We start from the raw sequence: 26,793 nt of genomic DNA on the forward strand, positions 1-26,793 counted from the left end.
TTGATTATCAGGAACATCTCATGAAGTTCAATGTCATTGGCAATTCCCCCCTTCCTCCTCCTCTACTTATCCAAAAAACACATAGAGCAATAACCTTGGTGGTGGTGGCAGTAGTGGGAGGAGAGGGCATCGCGAGCAGCAACCATGACTCCCTGAATGCCTTCTTTACTCAAGACTCATTCTTTTTTCCCACTCGAACCTCTGTAGCATAAATTCATTTCTAACACAGAATTTAGTCATTTTAATCAAATAACAAGGATGCTGACCATAATTATTCCAATCTTATCATGCCTCACCCCTTTTAGGCCCCAAAATGTAGTGACACCAGAAAACTTACTGCATCTCTCCCGAAATCAGTAGAGAGTACAAAATATGCAAGTCAAAAAGTAAAATGCAAAGGTTTCCATGGTTATTGTTAGTGGTAGCTTTAACAATCAAGGGTTTTTACTGCAGCACCAACAAATGAGTGATTTGTGTACAGTTGACTACCCATCCATAATAGCCTCCCAATTCATAACTATTACCACCTTTATTTCTTATGCCTGATTGATCCAACATAAATTCCCATCCAATAAAATCACAAAAGGTATCTCTGCAGGTAAACTCAAATAATCACATTCCAAACTACTGACTGCAAATTTCAAACCAAAAGATATATCTATGCATTTTGTATAGTATTGAAAAAGAATGCATTGGGGCCAACTCTGAGAGTCGCTGCACACCACTGGAATGCAATGTGAGAAACTTTATTACTTTAAATTGAATTGATATATTTTTTCGCCTGAAAAGGATCAGCAACTTTGAAAAGGTTCCACTTGAAATTACAGCAAGTCTAAACTGGTCACACGAGAGGTCAGCCCCGCGGGTTGCATTCCTGACATGGATTTCCTGCAATGTTTTTCTTTCCTTAAAGGGCTGATAGTGAATACACTGACTACCTAAGTAGTCTCTTTTGTGAATCCATACCTGGTTTGAATTCCACCCTGATCCCCAATGATCAATTAGGCCTATTCAATACTGCCGTTCTTGTCTTCATGACATGCATGCTGTATGTACTGGAAACCATAAAGTGGTCTCAGAGCAATGATATATAATCATGTATTTCCCTCTGACATTAGAAATGTGTAGATTCAAAAGAGCAGTATTGAGCTAGGAGTAACGTTTTAGCATTTTCGTGAAACATCGGCCAATGTATTATTGAAAGCTTATCTTTATTTTTATTCTATTTTTTAACAAGTTGTTCCAAATTTTGAATAAAACACAATATAAAATTGAATCATTTTATATTGAAGTGCTCTAACAGGATGTTCTACCGCTTTAAGTACAATTTATGGAAAAATGAACCATGGCAAACGATCTTCGGAAGAAATGCCAAACCATAGCAGCATCAATGTTAGTATGCCAATATAAGCATCGCTATATGCGATGCTAACCTTTGTGAAAACTATCAAACTGACTTTCATCTATAGAGACTTCAATAGTTTCTTATATGAAAGCTTTAATAAATGTCTTTCCAAGTCAATTTATTCTACCCTGTGTGTGATGATGTGAATAACACTAGCTAAAATGAAATCAAGTGGCTTCACTCACGTTCAACTAACAGTAAAGCAATCGCTTCATAGAATTTTGTTTTTCACTCCATGCAGCAATGATTTCAAACATATTTGCTTTTAAAAAGACTAGAACATTGACGAAGAGTAAAACTGTTGGTAGCAAACCTGTATACTTAATAAAAATTTGGCACATCTTTAACTTTACATAAGCAACACAGAGAGTGGCGGGCTCAAAAATTAATGTAGCCTGAATATATTGGCTTTGACAGTAATGCAATAAGTGCATTATAAGAATGTCAAACACAGATTAAGTGTTCAGGGAGAATGTAATGGTCAATTTCATACATGTTTGATTTTGTCCTGACTGTAAAGCTGAATTTTGCGATAGCAATGAGCATTCACTATGGACCACAACAACCTCATCCCAATGGCAAAGTCCAATAACTAGTGTTGGCCGATACCGATCTGTGAATCGGAGATCGGTGCCGATATGGACTGCATCGGCCTTGAATCTGAATCGGCAGATGAGCTATCAGCTGCCGATCTAGCTTACCGATCTCTGAACTTGACAGTAATAAAAGTACACAACAATTCTTTAAGCTTACCATTACTTTCTTATGTAACATTACTACTATTTAATGCCAATATATTTCAAAAAAACGTTGTTACCACCGCAAGAATCATGTCGTTTCATACTGTATTTTATAATATTATCCACTCAGTGACAACACTCCCGACTGTACAGTGCGTCCCTGGGAAAAATTTGTAAACACTTTAACACTCGACACGCGGCGCCCTTCAATGTCGGGTTTCCCAAGGTGAATTTGAGGGCATGTTATTTTTAGAATCGCGCACATTCGCGCTTATTCCTCCTCACACGGACGATTTCATCTCTTAATCTCCGAACACGTGAATTCTTTCTGTAAACAACTCTGCACAACCAATCAGGATGGGAATTCGCGGTATTCCCCAATACGTCATATGCATAAATTATTATAATATCGATGGAGCTGATTTAGCTGCAGGGTCATCGAATCAATTCGCGCAGTGATTCGCCTAACTTGGTACACACGCAAATCAAAGTTGATTCGTGGAGAAGAAAGAAGAATAAAACAATCAAGAGAAATGGATTAATGATTAAACTTCCGACAATCGGAGGCACTGAGTGAGTAACGCTGGGACTTGGGGTGTAAAATGGTATTTTATTTGGGTTGATATTGACATGAAAAACCTCTAAAAACGGTCATCATATTACATAGTTACAGGTTTGGGGAATTAAGCTTTGACCGTTAACATTACTGGGGCCCGACTTGAATGAACTTGTACTGGTTGTAGAATAACATTTAAGGAATCTGAATCGGGATCGGATCAGCCCGATCTGCTAATTTTCAGATCGGAGATCGGCAGATCCGATCTTGGGTTGGATCGGCCAACACTACCAATAACCTCAATTACATAATCATAGTGCAACATTTGACATCAAGTATGAGTTTTTGTACCCAAATCTTCAAAGGTCATTCAATGAATGTACAAATGCATTGGGGTTAAAGAACTGTGCCCTGATAGCTGAGCATGTTGTGGATCCTATAGTGTATGTCCTAGCTGTAAAGCTGAATTTTGCGATAGCAATGAGCATTGGTTAGGCTAATATGATGGATTGATTTTTATTGCACAAGAATCAAAGCAATTGTTGGTCAATTATGACCAGAGGTATAATTAAGCTTTTAAAAAACACACACCCAACCTTCAAAGTCAAAATTGGTGCAGAAGTACTTACAAATTCTTAATTCAATTCTATTCATGAGTAAATCTATAAGCTTATCACAATTGCTCATTTGTAGCTCAAGGTGATTAGTAAAAATAACCCTGAAATAACTGCTGCAACAAAGTACAACAAGAGGGGCACAGATAAATCATGTCTGCACATCCGTCTTGTGATTGATGAGCGTATTAAAACCCAACAGGAATTGAGCTAATGGCTAATGAGGCCACACAACTACCTAGTCACTTGGACGTGTAAGCTTAAAGATTAGTTCTAATATAACATAGTCAGACACAGGCTTGGCCAACACCTGTTGTGGTGCTAGGGGTCTTATTTCAGGAATAAGCTAGGCCTAATAATAGCATGGTGAGAAATCGGTTTAAATCCATGTTCTCTGTCCAGTTTTTAGGTCGCTGTTTGATTGTGAAATAGCAAAATAGGTAAATGTAACATGATAATTGTGAGAAATGATAACAATCATTGGCTTCATATTCACAAATTGTAGAAAAGGTTACGTATGTAATATATTTTTAGATGAAATAGATATGGGCTTAACATTATTATCTCAAGTGTCATTTATATATATCCATCCATTAAAATATCTGTTACATTGTTTGGTGTTTCATTTAGAGGTTTTTCAATCAGAATGAATTCTTATTGATATCCCCTGTTGATATGTATTTTTCAGGACAAAACAAGACATTTTATACTCATTTTCAGAGCCGAACTTGTCATTTTATAATGAAAGTGCTACTACCTAAAAAGCTGCATCCAAAATGGCGATCAAGAAAATCAAACCTAACCTCTTTACCATCCATCCAATAAGATCTGACTCACTCCTTTCCCCAAATACAGAAGTGGAACCAATTAACACACAGAACCATGCACATTACTTTAAAAGCATTCAAACAAACGAGTAGCGATCACCATCTGTGGGAATTTCAACACCTGAGGCCTACCTGCTTTTTTCTTTAATAATCGACCTTGATGTCCAATCATTCCACTTCTTCACCCAGAATCAGACTCCTCCTCAAAGTAAACCGCATAACATGCATTACTCGCAATTGAATCGATTTTTTTCTCGATCCAATTTTGAGAGAGAGCCCTACATTTACCGCACCACCACAATACACAAAAGTCTGGTTGCTATAAGCAACCTTTATTTATACCATAATTATTATTTGTGCTTTTTTATATAGTATATTAAGCAAATACAATAGTTTTTGCAAGCCTTGGCATTTTGAGTGCAATATTGTAACTGTTACACTTGATTCAGTCGATCCATTTACTGCTAAAACATTAAACTGCAGACAAATGACGCCAGATTACACAATGAATGACAATGTGTCAAAAGCGACGCGCCCGTAGATTGGCTTGATGATACATGCATCCAATGACCACATACTATACTTGACTCCAGAGACAGCCTTCTTTACTTTAATCGATCACAATTACTATGATATGAAATTCTCATTAACTATCTATCGGGATTGGAGTATGGAGTAGAAGACAGAGAGTTTTTTATGAATAGGAATTCATTTCAGGAAATTACTGGGTACATTAGTGATAATTATAGTCGCAATTTATCCTTGAAATCTTGTTGTAAAAGAAGTATGAAATATATTAGTGTCTAGCTTTTTTGTGAATGAAAAGAAAGTAATAAATGTACCAATCCACCTGTTCCCATGAGTTCAATCACTTCAGTTACTAGATATTATTAATTCTGCAATTGGAAACCTCCTAGTTTAAGCCTCCCCTTTTCTTTACCTCACGATATCATTCAAAAAATTCTGGCATTCATTCAATGCCATATTAATGGTTATCGAATACAGATATCCTGAAAACCTTCACAATTAATCTGAAATGGTTGGAGCAAGGCTGAGCTTTCATCGTGCAATTGAAAAAGGCAGTTGGCTTTTTAACTACGGCACACAACGACAAATTAATAAGTAATTGCTCCGTGACTATGAGTACATAGATGTACGTGTCATCAATTTGGGTCCCATCCATCCACCTTATACCTCCCTACCTATAGTACTATTATATGCAGCAATTGATGACATGATAAATGGATGTTGGATGCGAATACTTATCCACCTTGTGGTCTTCAATTGGAACAAGTCAGATACTAGCTCGCTCACATTTCATCGCATTTTGATAAATAAAGTACAACAGAAGGCTTGTAAAATAGGAATTCCATGTTCCATTTCCTGAGCTCCAGGAGTACTTGGGCACGAATTCCATCATGTCTACATAATGTAGGGGGTACATACAGGTGAGCTGACTGAAATTCAAGTTTTCTGCTGAAATCTTTGGATTGACGACAGACACGCACAATCCCATCATATTGTATAACATAGGTGGGCATGCAGGGAGCTAAACTTAATGATTCTATTATTTCATCATTCTTAATAATGAGTGGGAGTAGCGAGTCTACATATTCAAGTTTCCCAACGAATATGGTTTGAAAATAAGCTATAACATTTTATCATGTCCCAGACTGTGGGAGTACAAGACAGCAAATTTAAGACTGCAGTCAATTTAAAGCTTGAATAAGATAAACATGAATCTCACCATGTTTTGAAAAGTAATAGAAATGATGTGTTCTAGCTGAGACGAATATAGATATATTCGTCTCAGGTTCTAGTAAATGTTTCGAAAACACTTTGAAGCACATATTCCATAGATACAGGTGTCAGTAAGTCTTAAAATCGGTGTTGTGTATTACATTATGAACACTACACATGCTTAGAATTCGCTGTAGAAGTGATGATGAAACACTGGATTAACTACCATAGCAATAGGTTAAAGCAATTTGAATATATTGCCCTGCACTACAAGCAGGTAGTACTCATCACCTGTCTATATTTATTTTTAAAGCTTTCTTTATACAGGGTTACAACATTCAATATCTAGCACTGCTTTCCAAGAAGGCCCTGCAATCATATATTGAAAACAATACCGCTCTTTTCAAAGATACTAATCTTACAGGTGCCAGTGATTAGCATCGCATGAATATCCCTGTTCTTTGACATCTATGGTTCAATGCAGCAGTACCGCATGAACGTACTAGTGCAGTGCAATGTATTCAAAATTGCTATTGCTATGATAGTTAATCCTGTTACCTCATCACTTTTACTGCGAATACTGCAAAAGTAGTTAGTTATGCGAATTTTGAACCGTTTCACTTGTTTTTAAATGTGTGGTTCTCAGCTTCCTTACATTGACTTATACACAAATGGAATATACTGTAAAAGTGGAATTTTTCACGTCACATTTACTTTCGCAGTTTTCTCCTACCAAGCTGCTGCTGCAAAAATAACAACACACAAATATATTCCTTTTGTGCAACGTAAAATCATGAATCTAAAAACAAGGAAACATTCAAAATTGGCAAAACGCATTATCATTAAAATGTCAACTTTTACATATTCCTGTGTTGTTATTTACGCATTAATTGCTTGGAACACAAAAGGCGTGAAAATAAATGTAGCGGTATTCTGCATCCTTTCTAATACCGTAATGCATTTACTTATTTTGTGTTTTACAGACGGGAAAATCCTTGGATATAAAATGATTTCTGTTCCAGTCAGCATATCGTATTTACATTCATGTCTCTGGGAGGATTGATTCCGCATTAAACTTCCTCGATTCTCATGGATTTTTTTTTATAATGTCAAATCAAATCTCTATTCCCTACTGGTGTTAGCAGGAAACAGAATATTTTATCAATTTCATCTGTGTTTTCCCCTCCCTCGCTATCATCAGGCGTCTTTAATATTTATCGGTTCCCTTCTGATATTACACAAGTTAAGATTTTTGCTTGTATCTCCCCTGCGAGAATTTCCTATTTACATCATTACCTAGTTTTGCCACTGGTATTTGATCAAGGCATGTTTCTTTTATTACATACACAAAATTTGATACTACCGTGGCAAAGTTCTAAAACAAATTGACTTCCTTCGCAATATTAGGGCGAAAAACAATATCGTCTGCTATTTTCCCAGGGCACTAATCCCCCTCTCGTAGCGAGCGTGCGAGGTCTTACCTTCTGCCGGTCGGGGAATTAAAGCTGCTTCTGGCGTTGCGCATGTAATGTTGGTACGATCGGTCATGAATTCCACATTTGCGGAAGTGGTGGCAAATTCGCCCTCAGTTTCATCCACGAATACACACTCGTATCTATGGGTGTTGCCATCGTCCAGTTTGGGTAAGTTAGTAATCATCATTTCAATCTGGACAAACAAAATTCAAAGAAAGGTATCAAATTTAATAATGTAGGTATTCTTAAAGCTATCATTTTACTAATCTTTAATAAATCTTATTCTCCTTTATAAATGTGTCAATTTTACTAAGATGGTACAATAAGAAAAATGTGGAACAAATCTATTTGTGCTGAAACTAATAATATTAAATTAAAACAAGTAATTTGGAATCAACTTTGTCAAAACAAAACATGTAAGAAGCAAATTATAAGAAACTTCCACAAGAAAAATATGCTCACAAACTTGCAAACTTTCATACATGTCATTTTTTCTTCAACAAGCATGATGTTGCTACAACATCTTTGAAACAGTTTCAAATCCTTACCAATGTTCCTAAGGGGGACATTTCATGCTTTTTAAGTAAATACACCACACATATTCCAATAAATTCTATGCAAAATCTAATACGAATTGCAACAATCTGTTGGCTGATTTAATCATGTGAATTCACTACCCAAAAGAATCCGAACAGTGTTAACTGTTTTAAATGTGCCAAGAAAAATAGCTGTAGGAGCAAATATGGATCAACAAATTTAGAATAAACCAGGCTATAACATTAAAACAAATATACATATGCTATGGAATCAAATTGTAGCAAATTATTCTCCATGAAAGTGCAAATCTGACGCCCTGAGTAATTATAGCCTGGGAATATTTTTAGAAATCACACAAGGATGTGTAGTCGCCTGTGGGTTGTAATGGAGCAAGAGCAGCCAGATCATGCATCTGTAATAATTACTGTCATATGTGTAAAGATCATGATCATGTCCATATAACATAACACAACTAATTGGCATATTCAACTTGTAAAATATCAGCTCCCATAGCATCAAATGATTCCCAGAAGAGATAGAAAATGCTGACAGTTTGATACACTGCGGCATCTTGAATTACTTATTAAAACAAATCTTCTGGGCAATTGGTGGGTGGAATTATTGTAAACAAATGTATACCTCGATGACTTTGTCTCTAGGGGTATTGGTGGGCACAACGGATTCGACTTGAGAGCAGAGAGTAGCGGGTCCGAGCCATCGTCGAGAGTTCAAATCATCAGAGCCTGCACATTCCGATTCATAGCGCCGAGTACAACTGTAATGAGAAAAAAAAAAGAAATACAAAATGATGAGGAGAAATTCTGATTTTGTGTTAGTTTCACAAATAGTAACATTTTGATGTATCATATCCCAGCAAACACAAACAATGTTTTTAAAATGTTATAAACGTGATATAAACACGTTTTGGTTTTGGTTAATTAAACATCTGAATAACATTTATTTAAATGAAAGAGGATTGTATAAAGGTCATAAAAAAAACCACTCCAACAACATTATTAAAATGCTGTCAAAATGTTATTGTAAAATGTTTGTTGGCAAACAGTTTGGCAAAATATTTGGACAACACTTAGTAACACATTATGTTAGAATGTTTTCCATTAAGTTTTCAAAAAAAGTTTTCAGAAAGTTATTTAAACGTTTTTAACCCCATAACTGTTTTATGTAAAATGTTCTGCATTTATTGGGATTTTACACATTCATGAGATGAAATGATATACTCAGTATCTGATTGTTTTCCTTAAAGGTTAATAAAATAGTCACTTTTTAATTATTTTACACTTTCAATGAGATGAGTAACATTGGGTGTTTCCTTCATTCATGTTAGAGGGCACAGACCATTATAGAATGGTCAGTTTCCGAATCAACCTGTGTATAATCCATAGTTTCTGAATCCACCCTGATCAACCCGTATAATCCATCAGGAAGTCTCTTCACACTAGTTAATGTTTTCCTAGATAACATAAGGATAATTTGATTCACTATCAAATGACTGTACTCTTTTACTATGTTTTCAACTTTGCACTTTTCAACACCTGTATCTTCTTTCAAAACATGAGTACATGACCCAAAATGACAAAATGCATTTTCCACATTATATAAATTTTTAAAAAAGTGCACTATGCACAGGCACAACGCCTAGACGTTGATCCACAAGCCTCAGCATACTATACTGTGTGAAATGTAGAGGCAAGCACCATTTGTTTTTGACAGCAAATACATATCTGCAACTTCAAAGCTGCTTCACATCCAGGCATTATACCGCAAAAGAATATCATTTTTTTTAACTATCAGAATCCTCACACACAATTAGCAAAATTAATGAAATCTTTTTATACAGTATATAAAACCCAGTCAATGCCACACAGATTTGAAACTACAGAGTCAATCTGATTGAACAGTTCATATGTAGTTCATAACAGTTCATCAAAAGTAACATTCAATTCAATCAATTTACAGGATAATATTAACTTGTCACAGGCACTTTATACACAAAGAATCTAATCAGATGGACATTTCTATATCATTTTGTTTTCCCACACAGCTGGCTTTAAATCAAATGACTTTCTTTCTGAACATTGATATTTGTTTGTTGGATCAGTGTAAGCCTTGAACCTATTTTTATTTCACTTTTAAGTGTGTGGGGGTGTGTGCGTTGCAGGATTCCCATTTAACGATGACTTTTCACACGCTAGATTTTATAGGAATCAATATAGATCCTAAAACCATAAGTATACACCAAACAGAATTATATACAGGAATCCATGATTCTTGCCAAAATTCCTCATATGGATTTCATAGATTTATACAGTGTAACACAATAATTGATTGAGCCCTTGTAATCAAAAACTTGTTTCTTTCTCAGAAGTTTAGATGATACATTTCGTGTAAATTAGTGCCCATTATAAAATGAATCTGATAGGCCCCTGTGTATAGCCTTCACATTGACAGCAGAACACAAATTAAAACGTCATTACAACCTTGCTTACTTCCTCAATACTAAGTAGTCTAAGTACTTGTTAGTTTTGTGCCAAAACTAATTTTGTTATAACTATTACAAGTTTTCACAAAACTGTGTCAAACTGAGGCCTTCCAACCTGCAAAAGTACTAAATATATACACATGATGCGTTACAGAAGTTATTACCTAGAGCCAAAGATAGATATTATGGATAATATTAATTACACACTAAAAACTACGGGGTTATATTTTCTGTGGTCATTTTGAATTGACCACGTTTGGGGTTGTTTTGACCCTTCAAGGGGGTTGTACTGTTTTAATTTGACCACATTCACGAGGTCATTTTAGCCACGATTTAACGTGGTCAAAAACTTAGTGGTCATTTTGCCGATACCGTCGGCGCATTGATATCAGTTTCAATCTTCCGCTTTGAAAATCTCAATTCATAAATGAGTTTAAACATGAGCTGCAATTAATGTTTGTTGATTAATAAATAAAACTAATTTTTGACCGAAGTTACACAATTTGTCAACTTTATAATGACTTGCATTTGAACTATTTGCACACACGGTGTGCATCGGCTCACGTGGTCACATCAGCGCCATATTTGTTCTGATTGTGCAGCTCAGCGGATTGTCGTGTGTGCTTGTCTGCATGATGGAATATGAAAAGTTAGTTGAAAAGTGAGACTGCAAGGATGCATAGACCCTTGTCTATGCACGCAGATTCATTCCAATTTCATGCTGTCGTGGCTGGTGTCTTGGCTGCAGTTGTTATAAGCTTATGTAAGCTTATAATACGTGAACTGTCATAGGCGATGACTGACTGTGTGTGAGTGTGATACACAGATGCATTTTGCAGTTTGCTGTTTATGTAATGCTTTCTCTGTGCAGAAACACACTTATGTCCTGGTGGGACCAGCATGACCATAGGCCTACTAAAAAATCCAAACAACCCCTAAATGTGGTTATTGAGTAACCCTATAAAACAACCCTTTCAAATGGGTCATTTCATTTGACCCCGAAATGAGGTCATTAAGTAACCCAATAAGGCAACCCTTTTGAAGGGGTCATTTCATTTGACCCCGAAATGTGGTAATATTTTGACCCCAATGGGGTTACTATTTGACCCAAATACGTAGTCATTGCAATGCCCCGACCAATGGGGTCAAAATGACCCCGTTAGTGGTATGGTGTTTAGTTGATAACTATGCTGGGGTCAAAAATGACCCCGTTTGGGTCATTTTTTGACCCCGTAGTTTTAAGTGTGTAGTACTTGACATAAAAATAACATTCCTACGCTATATAATTATTCCATGTATTTTCTCTGATTCAATTATAGATTTACGAACATTATCAAAACAGAAAATCTCATTTGTAATTGCAGTGCGTAAGAATGAGATTAAAATATTTCTAATGCTCACTAACACTGCCCTAACTACTGTACATTATTTTAAGGACTGAACATAGGAATGGCTTCTTTTCCATGGTTAAATACAATTTCAAGAATCAGTATTGGTCTCCAGTTAACAGGTTTCATTATTTCCTTTAATCAGAAATTTCTACCCATTCCACAAATTAGATTGTAAACAAATTATGACTTCAAAACAAAGAAGCCAAAAACGTGAAGAACACTATTATTACATTTAGAATTCTTGTTAAAACGTATGTCATCAACACTGGAAGGACATATTGTTTCATTACTCTGAAATGCATCAATAGGACCATCAGCTACACAAAAATATAAATTGAAATCATAATCTGATTGTAAAATATTGCCTCCAAATATTCTGTTTCAAAACTAGACTGAATCATCACAGAATGGGCTATTCCCGTTGAAATCCATACACCCCCTATGGAAGAAATGACCTTAACCTCCCACACAGGGGGTGTAGATTTCAAATGAAAATCACCCATTCAGGTAACCCCATTTGATATTCACACTCCCTATGTAAAAGATTAAGGCTATATCTTCCATACGGGGTGTGTAGATATCAATTGGAACAGCCTAATATAATGATCAAATAATAACAACAGGTAGAAATCCTTCAAGTTTGACAATGCTAACAAGCGCACGCTGGGTTTGGTATTTCATTTCTATCTGCACGGCATTCTGGGAAACAGGTTGCATTCTCATGTTATTTATTAAACACTGGCGGTGTCTCAGACCCCTGACTGTGCTGTTGTTAAGCACCTTTGCCTGATTTGGCCTTCTCCGGGACCTCGCTTTGATTTTTTTCGGGAGGCTTGCTCGTTTCAATCAAGATAAACATTCTTTAAACTGTGTTGCTACAAAAGCTTTGTAAGCGATATATTTTTCACTAAACACCTTCTTGACCATGGTGTCGAAATCGAGAAGAAATCAATTGCTATCTCTTACAGAGTGGACAATAATTCCCTTGTGGTACCAGCTGAAATGAAGTTCAAAGGAACAACATCGATGTCATAAAGTACATTGGCAATTGAAAAATAGAATACAAAATGGCCGTCTGTCTAGTCTGTTAGATCATAGACGGCTTGCAATATTTATTTCAATAGGTAACCATTACTTAAATGCTTCCACCTTTTATCATTGTATTCCCAACCCAGCAAAAGTAGCTCAAACTGGCTACCCTTGTATTGCCGTTTGCAAATGTCAAATGCAAAAATGGAAGTAATCTGTCTGTCCAGAAAAAGTACTTGAATTTGGAAATTACCGTTTTGTTTTCTTATCCGCGTCTCCGCACCGTATTGTAACTGCATAGACTTAAGTCCAAGTCTCTAGAGTGATTTGTTATACATTGATTGCTGAATGCTGAAGACTTGCAAATGGCTGCTTCACTGTGTGTGTATGCTCTTATGTCGCATTTGTATGCATTTCACATGGAAAGAGATACCAAATTCCAGATCTATTTCTCTCACGCAAGACATTTCTTCACACTAAAAGCTCCCATATTACAAACAGTGATACTCTTTTTTCAATGTTTTATATTCAAAGGAGGATTGCATCCCTACTTATGTGATATTTTAATGCAGAGCAGCTATTGGGTGTGTTTTAATTGCATACATTTGACAATATTATTCTCAGTGCAAACTAGGTTACCCATTTCTTTCTTGAACAAACTGCAATTTATTGAAACTAACTTGAGTTATGCTCTTATGTCAACAAGCTAGTCAAAAGGCTGGATTACCGCTGCTTTTTGGACTGCTTTCCGCTCGATTGCGGTTGACGCTTGGTAGAAACATTCCTTCAGTATTAACACAAATTTCACCTGTGCTGTAAGCTGGTGTACATCCTGCAGGTGCTTGAAAATAAATGAATTTACTGATTTAAATTCAGGAGAGGGGAAGACATTTGTTCCAAATGAGCATGTTATCATTTCAATGACATTGAGTCGCTTAGCAACCAAAAAAAGATAACATTCAAATCCTTATTAGGTGTTTAAAATGTGTACACCTGGATGGTAATGGCTGGCCATCGATTTGAAGATAGGGAGAGGTTTTTTTTCTAAAGGCCATAGATTTTTGAGTATTACGTTGCAGGTTAACAGTTGATTAATGCAGTGTGGTATGGAGCCGCATCTTAGATCCAGACAAATACCATGAATGTTCCAATACATTTGAGAGGTGCTGATATTTATAGTAGGTTTGAAGAGCTTAGTTGGAATGGATGGATTGAACCAAAGTCTCGGAAAATGGTTAGATTTTTATTTTTAGGAGATAATAGAAAGTATAACAATGGATACGATTTGATTGTTTTCCTTGTATGAATTAAACCGCCCCCCCCCCAATCGATTGCAAAATTTAGAGTATCCCATAGGAAAATTGCTGAAAAATGGCTTGTGCCCCACATCCCCTCATCATACCCGGTGCCCCCCCAATCACGGTCAGTGCACCCCCCAATATGATGACCCACGCTATGCCACTGAGGGGAGTTGTACCCAGCATGTCCTACTCTGTACAAACTGACCGTCATCCACAAAAATGCACAAAACAAACAAATAAACAGAACGCTTGCAAATACAATGCTTTAATATAGCCTTTGCAAGTTTTGCCCATAATAGTTTGGACTATCAACTGATACACTATATGGGCATGAAATTGAAAACCGAAGAAAAGCCCCATGGAAAATATACTCTGAAATGTACCTGCTATAATAATACTCTTATTTACTTTTGAAATTTGAAAAGAGGAAGCACAATCCATAAGGTTAACGCTCCGAACTTGTCCCAAATTGAGGCAGTGGCTCTTGGAATGTTCTTTTCCTTAAGCGTTGATACAAGAACTGGTCTCTGTTTGCACTGATGGCTACGTATACAGTCGGCGACAGTGGAGAGGAAACCCCTTCTGCTTACATGTTTAGTATAGGGAATACGATATGAAATGAAATGTGAAAGGCAAAGATTTTATTGAACCAATCTTTTGACTAGTCTAGATTGCCTCTTGAAATATACAAGTGCCATCAGTGAAGCAATAAATGATAGAGGACACTTAGGAATGGTTATTGAATTCAACTACCCCCGGTCAATAAAATACAACTTGAAATATAGTAGCTCTGTCAATATCAAAACCGACTATACACATAATGTCGCTATCCATACATGTTTTTAATTAAATTACATGATGATTAAAAACTTGAAATTAAATTTCCATAACTGAAAACAAAATAACATCAATACCTGACCAGGCGATATTACATGCTACTTTAAAATCAAACATCAAAGCGGTAAATTAACACATTGTTTTTTGCTATGTACTTTAGTCAACTTTTGATGTATTTTACAGGGATTTGCTCAGTCAACCATACCAGTTTCACCTAGTTTCACAAAATAATTCACCTATCACTGTCATGGCTTGCTATATCATGCCCAATTTAATATTGTGACCTGAAAACACCTTAGCGACAGTTTTATATTGCAATTGTATAATGTTGTGTTATATTCCCAGCCTTCCAGATGGTTTATTCAACGCTGTGCATGAATTACAACATGAGTGGAATAATTTTGACAGAGTATCCACAAAATATTTTGTGAAGTTTCAGCTGAACGTTTGACTTGTTAACATTTTGAACTGCTCGTACCACGGTTGATCAGTAGCTGATTTCACTAAGGGTTTGCACCATGCATCATGCAATATGTCTTATTTCATTGGTTAAGATTTATTAGACATACGATTAGACATGTTAGTTTAGGGTTCTTGCAATGCATTGCTGGTTTATGTGAAACTAGGGATGTAAGAGTATAGGCTGGCCCAAGATGAAATTAGTAGGCTACTGTAAAGCTATTTAAATTCGCTAGTACTTAATTTCGCTAATTGCCAATAACCACCATTTTTGTGGGTATTTAATTTCGCTAATCCAGCAATTTATGTGTACAATTCAATGTAAAACTGTTCAATTTGCGGGTATTTAATTTCGCGAATTAAGGCTTCTAGCGAAATTAGCGAAATTAAATCCCTAGCGAAATTAAGTGGTTTTACAGTATATGAGACCTACAGGGAACCTGATGAGACACAGGGAAGCAGGTTTGATTGAAGTACATGTATAAGGGTTGAAATAATTATGCTCCCTTTGATGGGAAGGTTTGACTCTTCTTGCAATAGAGAAGTTCATGCATATATTATTTATTTTATGCTATGATAAACAATGATGGCAAAACCTGGACATTGGCATCTTCGGATGGAAGTAAAGGCAACAGTAGAAACTGACCCTTTCTCTGCATACCCTTTTTTATGTGAGGTATCTGCATTTCATTCCAAACGCCCTTGTTTTTATAGCATTCATAACATCGGTTTGAAAGGGAAATGATCAATTTTCCGTCCAATCTTGAAACTAACCTGAAAGAGTGAATGGTGATGATGGTATTTTTGGCCGTCTTCACTAATTCCAGTTTTCTTATCATCAATACAAAATCTTAAACATCACAAATTTATCCAGAACAAAGTTATTATGTTGGATTCAACCTTTAAATAATATGTATCCACCATAGAATTTAACAATATAAATAGATTTACCTTTTTACCAAGGAGCACCAACCACAGTATGGATCTCCCACACCATTCCCTACTTGCGTACAATCCTCACAGTTGGTGTATTTCTCGCATTCTTCCACTGGCACCTTCGTTATCTGCAAAATATCAAACAAAATAAAATACAAATTTAATTATATAAATGTCTCAGAAACCTTATCCATTTGTAGAAACACAATAACATAATTTCAGAATCATATTCCCAAAAGAACACTTCTAAATAAATGAAATTACACTATCACATTATTACTTTTCTCACTCCTGAGATTTCTTTGCCATATCAAGAAAACATGCACCAATATCAAGATTTTTTTTTTTTTCATATGGAATTTCTATTCTGGTATTTCAATATAACAAATTTATCTAATTAAAATTTATAACTTAATCAAAGTTCCCTAAAGTAGTAGCTTTAAGCTGGATTTATTTGATCAACTGAAATAGAATATATTAAAATTTGTAACGAATGTTGACGCTTATGGATACGCAAATATGCATTAATGGTTGTGAAAACGAATATATAAGACTCAAGCTAGACAGGGACTATATTGGCTATTCCAGAAAATAGATCCTCACCCCCTATAGAGGAGTTCGAATTTCCGGACTTTTTGTCCAGTCATGATTGTTGGAAATCCAAACTTTCAAAGTGTCTAAATTCAAAAAATCCATCAAAGATAGTTCAAAATCGAAAATCTTAAATTTAAGGGGCTCATTTCGGACAATTCCTTGACTTTTTATATATTTTATTACATTTCCAAGCTTTTTCCAGTAGTATTGGCAATTGGAATTCTAGTCGTTTTCAGGAAGCCATCCTGAAATCAAGAAATTTCTTTTATCGACAATTTATTCCTCTATAGGGGGGTGTCTATTTTCTGGAATAGCCCATTCCATGCTTCACCCACTCACATATGGCTATTCCGGTTGAAATCCATACACCTTGTAAAATAACTTTAATCTCCCACACAGGGCGCATATATATAGATTTCAAATGGAGTCAGCCGAACTCAGAAGATTAAGGTCGTATCTTCCATATAAAGGGGTGAATGCATTTCAGCTGGAATAGCCCACATCTAAAAGGCGCTATTAATCAGTCAAGTTTGAATCAGTAAATATTGAGAGCAATAATTCCTAAAATGTCTTGAAATAAATGTCTGGATTCTAACGATAACATGCAACATGGGATATATGTGATATAATGCCCCTGCATATTCAAGTCACTTTCTAACACAAAAGGTTCAAAAGAACCAATCACCTCTAACAACATGAAATTAATTTCTCTCTCTATTTGCATTATTTAGTTACCATGACAGCATCAAAATATTTTTATACACACAATTTATGACTTGTCTTATAGACATGTAATTAATAGTTAACCATTTTACAAGCCGTAAACAAACATTTTATAAACCACAAACTTCCGAATCTTATCATAAACACAACATCTCATAATATTGTAGAGCACAGTATTTTTGCAGCACATATTTTTCACAATTTGAAAAGAAATTTATATGGGCCTTTAGTAAAAAGAAATATTTGCAAGCATGAAAAATGAGTGAATCTGTATACCTCGTGAAATTTAATGTATGCTAACAATTCATCCTTTGCAGTATTAAGAAGTAATTGTCTCATTCAAGTGTATCCAATATACTGTCCAAGTATCATTCAAGTGTATCCAATATACTGTCCAGGATTAAAAGATTTCAATCCTGTCCAAGTGGAACTTTTTAAATCATCACAATAAAATATCAAAAGGCAACCGCACCATTCCTTTCTAGTTGGTATAGATATTAAACCTTCCACATTTCTTTGGCATTCAAATGCATGGGGAAAGGTTACTTTCAAGGAGGCAACCTTTGGCATAAATGGTCAGAAATTATCATAAAAATACCATGGTAACCAGCATCCCATAGAGGCAAGAGGGGAACAAGGTTCTTCCACAGGAGGGTAGCTACTCCCCTTGGCTATACCACTACAGATTCATTGCAACCAATTCACTGCCCAGACACTAAATGTTCGTGTGAAACACTTTAAAAGATTGCCATAAAACTAAGTACCTAATGCATGGGTACCTCATATCTAAAATGAAATACTTGTTTGGCATTCAAGTGCAACCAATAAACTATCCAGGTATTGGAAGATTACAACAGTGTTCATGTGGAACACTGCTTAACAAGAACCATATTACACCAAAAGGGTATCTCATTAAACTGACATCAAATATTAAATGCACTGCCATTAACATCCTTATTTACTATCTTCAGTAGATAGCAACCTAACAACAATTATAAGGTGTTTAACAGGTGGATATGCAGCATAAGATTGAAATTCGTTATTTTAGTTTCAATTTAACATTTTTCACATTATCAAGTTATTGTGCTCTTTGATGATGCTGGTTATGCATAATACAAATTACATAAATGGAACTTTCAGGACTAGTTGATAAAGTAGATTCCCAAACATCATTCTAATCTTAAAATTGTCAACCTTATAACAAGATAAAACTGTGAAAAATAAATACTCTTTAAAACATCAAGCCCAAACATTAGGGGTTCATGCGACTGTTTGAAGTCAACATTGTGCTCCAGTTGTTTTCTTCCTAATCTGACAAAATCATTATTAATGTATACTGTATCATTATCATTCATGCATCATTAACAACTATTGGGTAAGAACCTGTAGCCTAGGAACACGTACATCATTAATGACATGCAACACATCTCGTAGGTACTTCACTTTACCTAGGCAGTTAGCAAAGTATTTCAAGCAGAACCTCTAATAATAGAACCAAGAATATGCTATTTGGGGGTAAGGACTGAAATAATGTGTGGTATCAAATTCACGTTTGTTTTCTGCTGAGCACACTTTAAAAATAATAATAACTTTAATGGTTCATGTTATTACTTGTGGTAATCTACATCTTTGATTTCATACATTCCTCATGCAAATTTTGTTATCATGAGTTGCCCTACAAGTCACGCAGGCCTAGAAAATATGTTTATTTCCCGGTAAGAGAGATAAATTTCCCTCCAACTTAGCAGTATTTCCCACCATTTCTTATGTATTTCTTTATCTAGAAAAGCAAAATTTCCCTCCAAATTACCAAATTTCCAAGCAACAGGATTGCCGAATTGCCTGTTTTTCCAGGCCTACAAGGGCATATTTTCCAAACAAATTCCCGTATTCTTAGTGTCCCTTTAGCTACTGTTATAGAAGCACATGATGAATAAACTTCCCTATCTCCTACTTGAACACTTGCATGTTGACTTGACAACAATTCCCTATCAACACACATTCATCATGCATACAAATCCATCCAGCTCCTTGTTATTTATAGAAGTGTTCATCAATGAAATTCACTATCTTTCTTTACTCGATGCCGCCTGAGCAAACATTATTCGTTTCGGTTCTCTTCATTTACTACATGCTCATTAAGTAATTGATTGATCATAAACCCACGTGAAGAAGAACCTATTAAACATTTAGCATAATAAAAGCCTAGTTTACATAGCTTATTTTCATGGCAATTACAAATCACAGAACACCTATGGCTTTCCAACATTAGATGCTACACACAGCGATCTATTCCAGCTGCGTTCACATAGATCAATGTCTTGCACAAGATCTATTCAAGTATAATCTAATTTAGACAACCTCCATCACAGACGGGTAAACTTGGAGAAATCCTGATTTGGTAGGATTTGTGTAAGAGAATAAAAACAGCAATTTCATGGATTTTCAAACTAATCTATTGAAGGTAAAGGTAAAGGTTGTACTGCAACAAATGCTCACAGTATAGGCTGAAGTGCTCATCTCATTTTCCTTGGCGTTTAGGTCAGACTCCCCAGAATTAACTTGTTGGGGAGGGTTTGCCATCCTCACGCAACGAGTCTTTGTGTTGTACGCACTTATGCTGGTAGCCATTTATACACCTTGGTGGAGAGACGCAACCTTCAACGATCAGAGCTAGTATCGCTTTTGTATCACCATACCTTCGATAATTATGATAAAACAATAAATTGCGGCAGCCCAACCCTCTAGTCTCAGAAAGTTAGTACTGCATCCTGGTTCATATATTTTACCCACTATGTGCCCATCCCGGGTGCTCATTCACTCTTCATCATCAAGCTTTTGAGCTCGCCCAAGTCTTTACCATAGACTACGCACCAGGTATCCTGCCTACATCAACTGCACATGATATTACATAGTATGATATGTCTACACAGTTGGCCTATAGGTTAATGATGACAGAAAACGAACATGAACATGGGTTCTCATCTTCTCCTCAGACATAGCAGGCTGACATATCTTGGCTTTATCACTAATGTCAATTGCAGTTTAAATGACTGAGTATAGGTTCCTCATTGAGCTAATTTTGCAGCTGGTCTGAGTTGATGAGGTGCTACTGTTTGTTGGGGTTAGAAAATGTTAAACCACAGACATTAGTATAGAGATGCGATCAAGAGTTGTGCAAGATGTCTATACCTTTTGCAGTAAGACTTCATACCATGCAAAGCATACCTTCATCCAGGTCTGTGAAGTATCCAATGGGAGATAACGCAACCAAATTGGGATGAAAATCCTCCATTATTGCTCAATTATTACACTGCATCTCAACTCATGCATAAGGATTCACAATACTTTAAATAATGTGGAATATAAGCCAATGCCAAGTACACACACTATGGACCACAATAGCCTCATCCCAATGGCATAGTTCAACAACCTCAATTAAACAATCACAGCGCAAAATTTGACCTCAAGTTGCAGAGTATGAGTTTTTGTAGCCACATTTTCAAAGGTCATTCAGTGAATGTACAAATGTATTGGGGTTAAAGAACTTTGTCCTTATAGATGAGCATGTTGTGGATCCTAGTGACAATGCATGCCTTCAGGTCCAACCCAAGGGGCATATTCAGATAAATGCTCACCAAATCTTGAAGACAGATATGGGAGTATGGATTGTCACTAAGCGCATTTTAGTCTTTCAGATCATTTTGATCAGTAAAACATAAAATACATCATTCATGTAATGTGACATTTAGTACCCTCTTATTAACCGCATTTATTGTAAAGAAGGGCCTCTTCATTGCATACTACTGAATATTGGTTGCAGGCACTGATCAATCACAGTAATGCACCAAATGACCCATGCGCAATTTCAACACAGTTAAGAACCAGTGGCTTAAGGCTAATTTGCAATCATAAATCATAACACCTTTTCAAGTGGCCGATACTACAAAGTGTAAATTATCATCCGCAGTTCAAGTTAGAGCTAATTTAGAAATGTAACAATTTCATAAATGAAGACATGCATCAAATAAAAGGATATCTGTAGGCCTATGTTTTATTTTAAACTTGCAATGATTAAAAACTTTTCCACTTCTAAAAAGATAGCAGTTACAATGAGACAGGGGTTGATGCCCGGGGTTGATGTTATCTACCGAGGATGACCCGACCTCTGTCAGGTCATCTGAGGGTGTCTTGTACGGTTTATTGATTGATAATAGATTAATCAATTAACCATAAAAATTAAACAAACGTTTTTCCTGTTTATTTGAGTCTATTCAGCACACTTATACGAGTGCAAATATAATCCAAGGAAGCAAAAGTTTGTTCTAATTGGCCCTAACTCCCTGTCAGAATATATTTGGCTGAAAAGGGCTCATTTACAATAATATGTTCACCTTTAACATCCCATTTTATCTGCAAATATTTTTGCATGAGCAATCTGCCTCCAGCTACACCCCTGATGACCTACAACGTCAATCCTCCACCCCAGCAACAATCACTGCTGATATTGATTGGCATGGGTTCCTTTTCAACCACAGACCCGTTCCAATGTACTATGTGGTTGTCAGTCAGAGACTTCATAATTCTCCAGAGTGTACTGCCCTCTCAAACATGTTTCCTTAAAACTCAATCCCACCGCAAACAATTCTTAGTATAAAGGAAAAACTTCTCAAATTTCAGTAATATCGATGAAGGAATCAGTAGAGTTACAGGAACTTTTCACCTCTGTACCACTGTCAACATGCAGTCGTATCTATTTACAAATATTAAAACATGAAAATGTTTTCCAAGACTATGTGGGCGAAAAGTCTCAATTTTGTTTTTCAAATCGAAAGCAAGGTCTTCAGTTGAAATTCTGTACTACTGCATTTCCCAACTCTACACACCTTTGACTATAAATAGACAACTTTGTCATCTACAATAAAACATGAAAATAGTTTTATTAACTAGAATGTGAGCAAAAAGTTGTAACATAAATCTTGAATCGGAGGCATTATTTGATTTAATTTCATATTATTTCGAAGTCCCAGATCAAATATATCTTATTTGCCATGCAGACACTAGTGTAAATAACTCAGACATTAACAGCATGAAGTGTTTTTCTAGACCAAAGATGTAACCATTTCATGATTTGTTATTCTCAAATTCTGCACTAAAATATTTATTTTTCCTGTCAGAGAACATGCAAGTGCTGTGCATTAGAACAGTTTTGAGACAAGTAGAACTGTTTTGATCAGTTTCGATGTTTTTAGTTTTAGTTTAGTTCTATTTGTTTTATAAAGTAGGTATTGGGGTTATGCATCCTGCACAATAACAAATAAACACAGGAGATTTGTTTTGATAAAATTTTAATCGATTAGTAATACAACATGCATCACAAACGTGTTGATCAAGTATTGCGTTTTACTCAAATATTTTTTTGAAATAGAAAGTAATAGTGCCTTTAAGTTATACAAAAAAATGTAGGTCTATTATCAGGAAATGTTCCTTTAGCAGTATAAAATATTGCCCAAATTTGACAACACCGCCATTAAACTGATGCTTGTCACTTTGAGCTGACCCAACCCCTTCAGAAACTTGGCAGATGTCATTGCAGTTGCATGTGGATATCAGCCAGAATCTCTTTCCTCAGTATCCTAAAGAAAATCAACTTCACTGTTTAACTCCAAAAGCTTCCAAAAGATTGGTCCAATTTTTTGATCATTTATGTTCGCCAACAAAAATACAATGTTAGTTTTACTTTATCTTTTGTGTTCATTAAATAATCAAAACTGATATTTCACATCAATCCCTAGCAACCAATAAACATATTGGTTTGGTACCAGTCTTGGCAAGTGCATGTAAAAGGTTATATGACAGAAGGCAAGGATCACTGTACACAAAGTGCAACTGTATTGTATTACCAATCAACTGTGCACCAAGTGTGACTTCTGTGCTTGCCTCCAGTCACCTGGTACACACACATAAGCCAAAATCATTCACTACATCATACTCATATAGGTAGCGGGCTGGAAAAACATCCAGGATTTCCCCAAATACATTTGTGTCAGAAATGATTGAGTACCAAAACCGCTCCTGTTTCTCATATCAACATTTTGCCTCTTAATATTCTTATGAGATATATTTCTGCGATCAAGATATTCTGCTGTATGGAGACTATACGGCATATATCTGTGAAGTAATTTTGTTCAGCCTTGTTTGTCTTTGCTTTGCCCTTTCATTCACCAATAAATGGCCATGGACTTTTTGGACTTATTCAGGTCATGATTTTGGTTAACACAGGTCACATTTGTGTGTGAAAAGCACAGGTCAGATTTGAGTGTGAAAAGGACCCCGGCCACAACCCAATATCATTGGTAGATGAATGAATGGAAAAGATCAAAGATACACATGTCCTGCAAGCTTACCTTACACTTTGAAAACAATCCAGAGATTAAGGCATTTTTCACTTGCCTCTAATGAAGTGTGTAATACTAATACAAATGTGTCCTTATGCCCTGAGGGATAGAGCTTCTGGGAAATTTCCTTCGGGAATCACTTAGGTTCTTAGGTTTCATGCCCTCAGGAGTAGGATTTAAGGGACTTTTTAAACGCGGAATACATTATAAAACAATATTTTGGGTTTTATCCTAATATCCGCTAAGGGATAAAGACATGCAAATAATTTGTTACCCTTGCATCCGATCCAAATTGAAATTTGCTGTCACATGAATTTTATTAAATACTAATGATAAATTTTACTTTCTGAAAAATATTGCAAATAATTGTGCTTTAGTTGATCACATTGTGCTTTCTTTCAAATATTTCCTACATGTATGTTTACATTTACTTGTATCAAACAGGGATTAAAATGGTACCCCAACTCGCTTCAATTCAAATTCATTGTTCTGATATAAATGCCGAGGACTGTTATTGTAATAGCATTACATTATTATCCTGCATTGGTTTTGTTAGATTAATAATTAGCCACTAGGTAGTTGAACCACCTCTAGCCTCAAATTATCGGCAAAGCTCTCTACTATGATGATCTCCGCTGCTAATGCCAATGATGAATTTGTTAGTGTTTTATTCATTCCTCTACTTTTGTGATACCAAAAACACTTTGTGATGCCAGCCATTCATTTGGCCTCAAGATATCTTAGAAAAATAACACCCATGTTAATACTTCATAAAAACATGGTTTTGAACAAACCTGCTTTCTCGTATATTTGAGAATTTACTCGGTTCCATAGAAGACAATGTTAAATCTGCATAAAATCTTTCATGAGTACTTAATCCTTGGCCGACGGGTAAAAATAATAAGATTGCTTATGCTATACTACTTTGAGTATTCATTAACTGAATAAATTCCCATTTTTTTGAACGGAAGTGAAATAATCGTCCACATTCCAGTCAAGTCAGGCACGGAGTTATGAAAACAACATTGAAGTTGGATAACAGCATCTAGACATTTTCTCTTTAAATTTTAAAACCTAGTATCTGAGGGTAAAAAATGATGGGGGAAGCAATTCATCTGTGACCTTTTAATGTTTTTTTGAAAACAAGAAAGGGCCATCTTTGGAGAGAAAACAGTATGTATTGCAAACTTCAATACCCTAGCCATAGGGACACCCAAAGCTAAGAAAATTATCTGGCTTTTAGATAGCATTAGGAATGCCTTGCGTAAATACAGTAGCTTTTGAAACACACAGTAGTGAATTTCAGACTGCTAGACTTGTATTAGATTGAACTCCACAATGCTTTTAGGGAAGAAAAACACTTCAAGAATAAAGCGGTGTACGCTCACTAACACCAAAATTGAAGGGAAATTTTGCCCTAAGAGGCAATTATTGATTTTTGCCTGGTAAATATAGACTTTACTTAGTTTTGAAATTAAGTGTTTGATATGTTCTTGTATTAAAATGTTAAACTACAGACATGCATGAAACGCTTGAATTTCATGGTTTAAGATGCGTACGGAGCTGAAGGTGTATTTGATAGAAAATGAAGGCGATTGATGGGGGAACACTTTGTGAAGTACTTCTTGGCTATGTTCGGAAGGAAATAGAAATGATCAATGTAATAAATAGCTTTGATGCAAACATGGAGACACCGTTTCTAAGATGAAGCTGGTAATGCTGGCGTCAAAGAATTATAGTACACTTACTTAACTAAGGATGCCATAATCAAAATTGATTTGAAGAATAGAAAAGTTGTTATGAATATGTGGAATTTCGTATTTTGAGCATAAATTTGAGAACATTCTTTATACTTTTTCTTGGTTTCTCTATTTTAGAGATGATAATAGGATGAAATGGGTTACGAATGGAAATATAATCACACCATATGGTAACAATATTAAGAATACTTAATTATAAAAGCTTTCAGACTGAATATAGTTATCGAAAAATTTTCTATGAGAATATCGGTACCTTCATAGACAGATGGCATGACGAGACTACTGATGAGATTCCATATAGAAAACTATCACAAATAAATCTAAATATCAACAACTTTTACAAGGCACTTTAGAAAAAGCAAGCACTTTATAGAAAAAGTTGTAGAATGTCTATTTCTTTCCCTATAATTTCATGTCTATATAATTATGTCTATATTATCTATATTACAAAAGAATCAAAAACAAAAAGACTGTTCCTTGTATCCTATCTCCGCAACTGCCATACACAGACCCAGAACATGAAATAATGATGCTCCTGAAGATTGCAACCTATCACCCATAGTACCAATTCTCAATTCAATTACTCACCAATCACGCTCACCTAATTGATTCTTCACATCAAATCATTTCACTACATGGATAAGATTCTTAACCCCATGAGAACTACCTGCCGATTGGTCAAAAACAAGTTTTCATTATCAATTGGACCAATCAGCAACATTGTTAAAATAATTTCATCATGCAATGAAAAAATGGGGTGAATTATTTTCAAAGCTCCATTCTGATTGGTAATTAAAATGAAGATATCATGTTATTGACCAATCAGAGGCAATGTTAGATTGGCAGGATGTGCTCAGGGGGTTAATACAGACTTCACTGGTAAATATTTTTAATAAAATTTCAAAATACTAAATTTTGTAAATCATATTTAAAATGACAAAGGAATGCATTAAATTGAGTACAAACAAGTC

At 35.6% G+C, this 26,793-nt stretch overlaps 1 protein-coding gene across 1 annotated transcript in view; it reads right to left on the minus strand.

The window, feature by feature from the left end:
* LOC140148701 (plexin-A1-like) overlaps positions 1 to 26,793 on the minus strand; it is a 124,515-nt gene that overhangs the window by 57,924 nt on the left and 39,798 nt on the right. Inside the window, exons 5-7 of the mRNA XM_072170742.1 lie at positions 16,363 to 16,475; positions 8,534 to 8,669; positions 7,364 to 7,550 (exon numbers count right to left, since the gene is read on the minus strand). Of these exons, the coding sequence (XP_072026843.1) occupies positions 7,364 to 7,550; positions 8,534 to 8,669; positions 16,363 to 16,475 (436 nt within the window). The remainder of the gene's footprint in view (positions 1 to 7,363; positions 7,551 to 8,533; positions 8,670 to 16,362; positions 16,476 to 26,793) is intronic.

Source organism: Amphiura filiformis, chromosome 3 (assembly GCF_039555335.1).
Source record: "Amphiura filiformis chromosome 3, Afil_fr2py, whole genome shotgun sequence".
NCBI classification, from domain to species: domain Eukaryota; kingdom Metazoa; phylum Echinodermata; class Ophiuroidea; order Amphilepidida; family Amphiuridae; genus Amphiura; species Amphiura filiformis.